The following is a 7,638-nucleotide window of genomic DNA, read 5'->3' as shown; positions in this document are numbered from 1 at the left end:
AACAAAACAAACAATCTCAATCTCAATCTCAACTTAATCAACAAAACAAACAATCTCAATCTCAAAACAAACAATCAATCTCAACCTACCAAACAATCAAACACAACCTCTAACTTAATCAAACAAAGCAGTCTTTCACTAAACTTAATCAAACAAAAACAAAGTCTCAACCTAACACTAAGAGCAAAGAGAAATTACCATAGAGTCTCAACGCCGGGGATGGGATCAACAGACAGAACTGGGAGATGTTGTCGGCCTGGAAGAGCTAGCATAACATCTAACAAATCTTGGTAGTCTTGTTTGGCTGGATTAGGATTAGAGTTTTCTTCTTCGGCAGGATTGGGATTAGGGTTTTCTTCTTCGTAATCCTCTTCCATGTTTAGGTCTGGTTGTTCTTGTATGAGTTGAGGAACAGGAGGTAGTGGTTGAGGAGCAAGAAGCGGTGGTTGAGAACCAACCGTGGTGGTTGAGATGCAACCCGCGGTGGTGGAGAAGCAACCCGCGGTGGTTGAGAAGCAGGAGGCGATTGTTGTGTCCTCGGCGGAAACTGGGACGGCATAGTTCTATTTGAATTAGTCACAGAATGAGAGCCTGATGGATTCGAGGAGTGAGACGAAGTTCCAACACCACTTCGACCTCCGCGTGAAGTCGCACCATTGGAGGCACCATTTACGGCCCAATTAACTGCGACAGAACTGGGTTCCCTTGTACTCGCACCATTGTAAACCCTAACACCTCCAGCGGATCTGCCTCCGCGACCCCTAACACCTCCAGCGGATCTGCCTCCATGACCCCTACCAGCCATTAGAGAGAGTTGAGAAAGAGGAGAGATTTGAGAGGAGAAGAGGAGATATTTGATCGATTTGAGAGGACAAGAGGAGAAAGAAGAGAGATTTGAGAGGTTTTCGACACTTAGTCAAAAAATAGAAAAAGATAAAGAAACCCTAAATGGATTCTTTACCTAGTAATTAAGAAAGAGGGGTCGCAAAGTAGTCGCAAAAGAGACACATACTAAAAAAAAGGGAGAATATTACGCGCCTAAACCTTGACAAAAAATAATAAAAATTAGACAACTATCAAATAGAGTAACACAATGGTCACAGAAGGGTAGCAAAATCGTTGCAAGTTAATAGCACGATAGTCGCAAAAAAACAAGAGTCGCAAAGTTAGTAACAAGTTAGTCGCAAATTGTTACCCTATTGTGACAATCTGACTTTAGTCATAATACAAATTTTTGGAATCTATCATTTTTGAACAGTTCTATTGATATCAATCAACAATATGGACTCATGATTGTCTTATAGAGTATATGAAATAGTTTATGACCTTTAAATATTGTTTTCATATCTTTGTTTTGCAATTTTCATAAAATTACAAACCTTCTTATGAAATAACATATAACTCTTTACAATGATTTAGATATTATGAAATTTTTGTGTCTAAATACTGAAATGGAAAGCTTTGATAAAGTTTATATGACTGATATTGATCAATTCAAATTGGAAATGTGTATAGAAACATGTTAACATTTATCTAATGTGAAATTTCAAATTCAAAAAATCGAGATTTGCTAAGGAGTCGCAAAACAATATCTAATTCAGGTGTTAGATGCTAAATAGTAGCAAAAGAGTATCTAGCACAGGTGTTAGACGCTAAACAGTCGCAACTGTAGTTGCACAGTAGTCGCAAAGTTAATAGCAAGATAGTCGCGAAAAAACAAGAGTCGCAAAGTTAGTAACAAGTTAGTCGCAAATTGTTACCCTATTGTGACTGTCTGACTTTAGTCACAATACAAATTTTTCGAATCTATCATTTTTGACCAGTTCTATTGATATCAATCAACAATATGGACTCATGATTGTCTTATAGAGTATATGAAATAGTTTATGACCTTTAAATATTGTTTTCATATCTTTGTTTTGCAATTTTCATAAAATTATAAACCTTCTTATGAAATAACATTTAACTCTTTAAGATGATTTAGATATTATGAAATTTTTGTGTCTAAATACTAAAATGGAAAGCTTGGACAAAGTTTATATGACTGATATTGATCAATTCAAATTGGAAATGTGTATAGAAACATGTTAACATTTCTCTAATGTGAAATTTCAAATTTAAAAAATCGAGAGTTGCTAAGGAGTCGCAAAACAACAGTATCTAATTCAGGTGTTAGACGCTAAACAGTCGCAAAAGAGTATCTAGCACAGGTGTTAGACGCTAAACAGCCGCAACTGTAGTTGCACAGTAGTCGCAAATTTAATAGCAAGATAGTCGCAAAAAAACAAGAGTCGCAAAGTTAGTAACAAGTTAGTCTCAAATTATTACCCTATTGTGACTCTCCGACTTTAGTCACAATACAAATTTTTGGAATCTATCATTTTTGACCAGTTCTATTTATATCAATCAACAATATGGACTCATGATTGTCTTATAGAGTATATGAAATAGTTTATGACCTTTAAATATTGTTTTCATATCTTTGTTTTGCAATTTTCATAAAATTACAAACCTTCTTATGAAATAACATGTAACTCTTTAAAATGATTTAGATATTATGAAATTTTTGTGTATAAATACTGAAATGGAAAGCTTTGACAAAGTTTATATGACTGATATTGATAAATTCAAATTGGAAATATGTATAGAAACATGTTAACATTTCTCTAATGTGAAATTTCAAATTCAAAAAATTGAGAGTTGCTAAGAAGTCGCAAAACAGTATCTAATTCAGGTGTTAGATGCTAAACAGTCGTAAAAGAAGTTGCAAATAAGTCGCACATGGGTAGCACCTTCGTCGCAAAAAATAGGAGTTAGCAAGTTATCGATAAATAAACTTGTGACCGGAGTATACGTTGCAAAATCGTTGCTAATTTGTAACTCTTTGATTTTTATAAATTACTGTCACCGAACATTCTTAAAATGTGATTGTTTTGCGACTATATTGTTTCCGTCGTAAATGTGCGACTGTTTTGCTTCTTCTGTAACTTTGGTCGGGAAACAATCATAAATGAATCGCTAAGTGGTCGCTATTTTTTGCGACTGAATAAAGAGTCACAAGTGGTAGCCGCTAAACGCCTATTTTCTTGTAGTGATCCAACCGGTCTCATATTTTTAGGCGTGAGTACAATAGGTCCGAATACATTTCGTTTATTAAGCGAGTCAAGTTCGACTTGTATTTCATATTTCCATTTTGTCCAGTCATGTCTCTTTTGACATTCATATACATACTTTAGCTCTAGATCCTTACTTTCCTCATCTATTTCCCATGAAACAAGGTACGAGAAAGTGTCAACAACATCATCGATTTTATTTCGATTCCATATATTTCTATTATGGATATAGTTGATAGAAATCTCATGATTTTCTTCAGGCTCATGATGCTCAATACTTTCATTAGACTCATGATTCGTTTCTTCCAAAATGCTTCTCTGCTATTTTGGGTATATCATGCTTTTCAACTTCTTTACTTTTTCTAGGATTATTATCCTTAGAACCAACTAGGCTACCACCCTTCAAACATGTTATAAACTCTCGTGTATCATCTGCTTATCCATGTTCTTGTGGTATTTCAATTCTAGCAGGAACATTTGCAACTGGTATATATGATTTACTTATTGTTTTGGTATTAACAAATGCATCAAGAAGTTGATTTGCAATACTCTGCATACGTATGATTCGTCGAACTTATATTTCATACTGCTTTGTAGGAGGATTAAGGTGTAACAAAGATGGTACACACCATTTGATATATTTTCCTACTTGTTTATTTTCTCCCCTAGAACCGAGAAAACTTTTTCTTCAAAATGACAATCGGCAAAACGTGTCGTAAAGACATCATCAGTCTGTGGTTCTAGGTATCTTATAATTGATGGAGAATCACAACCAGTATATATACCCAACCTTCTTTGTGATCTCATCTTTGTATGTTGTGGAGGTGCTATACGCAGATATATCGCACAACCAAAAATCCTTAGATGGGATATATTTGGTTCTCGACTAAATGCGAACTGTAAAGGGGAATACTTATGATATGCACTTGGTCTTATCCGAATTAGTGCTTCTGCATCCAAGATGGCATGTCCCCATATAGAGGTTGGGAGTTTTGATCTCATGATCAATGGTCTTGCAATCAATTGTTGTGACACCCCGATTTTAGGGACATGTAAAGAGGTTTAAAAGAATTGATTTGCCCACCTATGTCACCAAAAGAACACTTATCTTTTCGGTCAAGTGTCATGAGAGAACTCTAGAGTTAAACGTGCTTGAGTTGGAATAGTCTCAGGATGGGTGACCTTCCGGGAAGTGATTGTCGGAATTGTGCTAGTGAAGAAAAAACACAGGAAAAGATCATGTGGTGATTTGTAGGGACAGTAAACAAGTCTTTAAAGCCTCATCGACGTAGCAAACAACCCGTCAAATATGGATGGGCTCACGGGCCTAGTGAGAGGACATGAGGCCCATTAAGGAAGGTGGACCCATGGACTGGGATTGGACATAGGCTCCACTAAGAGGTGGCGGTCGGGGCGTTACAAGTGGTATTAGAGCCTAACTAGACAAGTGTGGAGCCGAGTGGGCTCACACTGTCGGGGGTGACGGTCTTAGTGCACAACGAGACATTGTGATTTGTTAGTGGGGAAAATTGTGACACCTCGATTCCAAGGACATGCAGAAAGGTTTAAAAGAATTGATTTGGCCACCTATGTCACCAAAAGTGCACTTATCTTTTCGGTCAAGGGTCTTTACCTTGGCCCTTTGGAAGGCGACATATTTTCCAATTTTATGGTCTCTGACAATTCTTGCGACTCTAAATAGAGTTCCACATATGTCATCCATGCTATGTATTTTGCTCTAGTAATTTTGAGAGCCGAAAACTTAAGATTCTCAATGTTTGCCATTAGTTATCTAAACACAAAAGTGAATAAATATTATTAGAATGCACCATTTATATTATTAATGCAAGCGATTAGAAAGAACACAAATAGATAGACAAGTAGACCAATGTTAATGGTAAACTCTTTGTGAGTAAATTCTCCAACGAAGAGACTGTAAATACAAGTAATAATTGCAATTAAACATACAATTAAAAACAAGCTAATCATTTTCCAAGATGCAAACTTAAACAACTTTCCTTAGAACATTTTATGAGAAGTGATGCGAATTTAGATGAATGGAAGAGTGAAAATATGAGTGTATATATAGAATGAAAAATTACTGTTCATAGCAGTTTGAAAAGTGTAATAGATTTGAAATTTTTTCTTTGTGACCGTTGGTAAATAGTAGCAAACATAAAATAAATCATAAATTTAAAAATCAATCAGTTAAAATTTAGCAATTTCAGATACATGTTAATATAAAGGTGGCTGAGCCTCCTTATATACTAACCATAATATAAAGGTGGCTGAGCCTCCTTATATAACCATAATGTAAATATAACTTAACGGCAATATTATGGTGACAGAGTCATCCACATTATAACAGTAAATCAATTATGGTGACGGAGTTATATACATTATCTACAGCTGAGCCGTCCATTGTTATGGTGCATTAAGCAACCATTAAAATAATTACTTATCAGGGTGCAATACCTCCCACTATAGTAATAAATAAATAATGGTATTTTAAAAAACCATTGAATATTTAACGAGGCAACATACCGTCTGGTTGAATAACATATAGAGTATAATGACATATTATATATATATATATATATATAATTATAACCCACTGTAGAGTGATCGTGTTGATAATGTGTTATAAAAAGTGTTTGATTTTGGGGTGAATATAAATATAAATAATGGAGAGAAATTTATAATTCGATCTAGTTGATAGTGTTTAGTGCTGATGTCTTTTACTGACCATTTTCATATAATAGCTTGGCTACTGGAAGGCACATCGTACACTTATAAAGGCGCGGGAGTATGTTAGGGGTACACCTGAAAGTGGATACGCTGAATTACCGGCATATTTATACAGGCTGAGGTCCTCTAATCCGGGGACCCTTACTAGACTGGTCGTTGATGCAGAAGACAGATTCAAGTATGTTTTCATTGCGATTGCTGGATGCATTAAGGGTTTCAGGTATATGCGGAAAGTTGTAGTTGTAGATGGAACCTTTTTGAAAGGTGAATTCAAAGGGACTCTTCTGATAGCGACAACACAAGATGGGAATTTTAATATTTTCCCTCTGGCGTATGCGGTTGTTGATACAGAGAACGACGTGTCGTGGGAATGGTTCTTTACTCAATTAAGTAGTGTAATTCCTGATGATGAAGAGCTTGCACTGATATCTGACCGGCATAAATCTATTGGTAAAGCTATCGCTAAAGTGTACCCCCTGGCAAGTCGAGGAATCTGCACTTATCATCTTCACAAGAATATTATCCTGAGATTTAGTGGGAGCGAAACATTCCGGCTGGTAAAAAAAGCAGCTGCAGCGTACCGTGTAGTTGATTTCGAAGAAATCTTCCAGCAAATTCAAGAAGCGAATCCGCAACTGCATGCTTACTTGGTTCGTGCAGATGTAACCAAGTGGAGCAGGGCGCACTTTCCTGGTGATAGGTACAACTTCACCACGAGCAACATTGCAGAATCGCTAAACAAAGTACTGAATCCTGCCAGAGCCTATCCCATTGTAGAGTTACTAGAAGCTGTTCGGAATATGTTGACACGTTGGTTTGCTACAAGGAGAAAACAAGCTGCCGCAATGCCAACTTTACTCACCAAAGGAGTGGAGAACCTGTTACAGGTGTGACATTCATTAACATATCCATCGATATATATGTTAACGAAAGGCCTGAAAAATGTTAGTGGATATGTTTTGTTGTTTTGGTTATATGAACTTACGCTTTGATTTACTCATAGGCACGTATTGAACAGTCAAGGCGTCTAAAGGTTCAAGAAATTGATGAAGATCGATTTGAAGTAAGTGGTGGTAACTCAACGCATGTTGTCAATCTGAGGTATAAGAGGTGTTCATGTAGGCGTTTTGATCTAGAGAGGATGCCATGCGTACATGCTATCGCAGCCGCATATACGGCCAACGTATCAGTTATAAACCAGCACCATCCATACTTCCGCAGAGACAGCCTCTGCAGTGGGTATGCGGAGGCGATAATGCCGATAGATACATCCTGCATCGTTCCTACTGATATTACACCGTCCAGATGTAAACCGCCTTTTGTTAGGAATCCTCCAGGAAGGCCAAAGATGACGAGGAGGAAGTCTTTTGTCGAGGTTGCGTTGGAGACGAAGCGGCCCCGCAAACAGCATGCTTGTTCTCAGTGTCAACAGGTTGGCCACAACCGTACAACATGTCCAGCTAATACGTAGTGCATGGGCGACAATAGACGTGTTATCTTTACTTGGCGTGAGGATAATACTCTTTTTTCCTAAGTGCCAACATAGCTTTTTGTAACATGTTTATGATGGCCCTTTTTAATTTCTAAGCCCACATTTTTGTTTAACTATAATTGTTGGAGAAATTGTTCCCGGCTGCCCTAGATGGGCCTATTACTCGTGTGGGCTTTTTAGAAATCTCAAGCAAACGGTTTTCTGTTTGAATAAGAAGCTTTTTAAAGCGAAATATATCTGTTTGTGGGCTTTATATGGTCCATTAGAGAGGACATAATGCGATGG

The 7,638-nt window shown here is 37.0% G+C and overlaps 1 protein-coding gene across 1 annotated transcript; it reads left to right on the top strand.

Moving 5' to 3' along the window:
* Nucleotides 5,492–7,332, top strand: LOC109132928. Its single transcript, XM_019245395.1, has 3 exons — nt 5,492–5,542; nt 5,876–6,748; nt 6,865–7,332. The coding sequence occupies exons 1-3, from the start codon at nt 5,492–5,494 to the stop codon at nt 7,330–7,332; spliced, it is 1,392 nt and encodes a 463-aa protein (XP_019100940.1).

Source organism: Camelina sativa, chromosome 5 (genome assembly GCF_000633955.1).
Source record: "Camelina sativa cultivar DH55 chromosome 5, Cs, whole genome shotgun sequence".
Classification (NCBI taxonomy): Eukaryota; Viridiplantae; Streptophyta; class Magnoliopsida; order Brassicales; family Brassicaceae; genus Camelina; species Camelina sativa.
The sequence above is the reverse complement of the archived record's forward strand: the minus strand, read 5'-3'. Positions and strand labels throughout refer to the sequence as shown.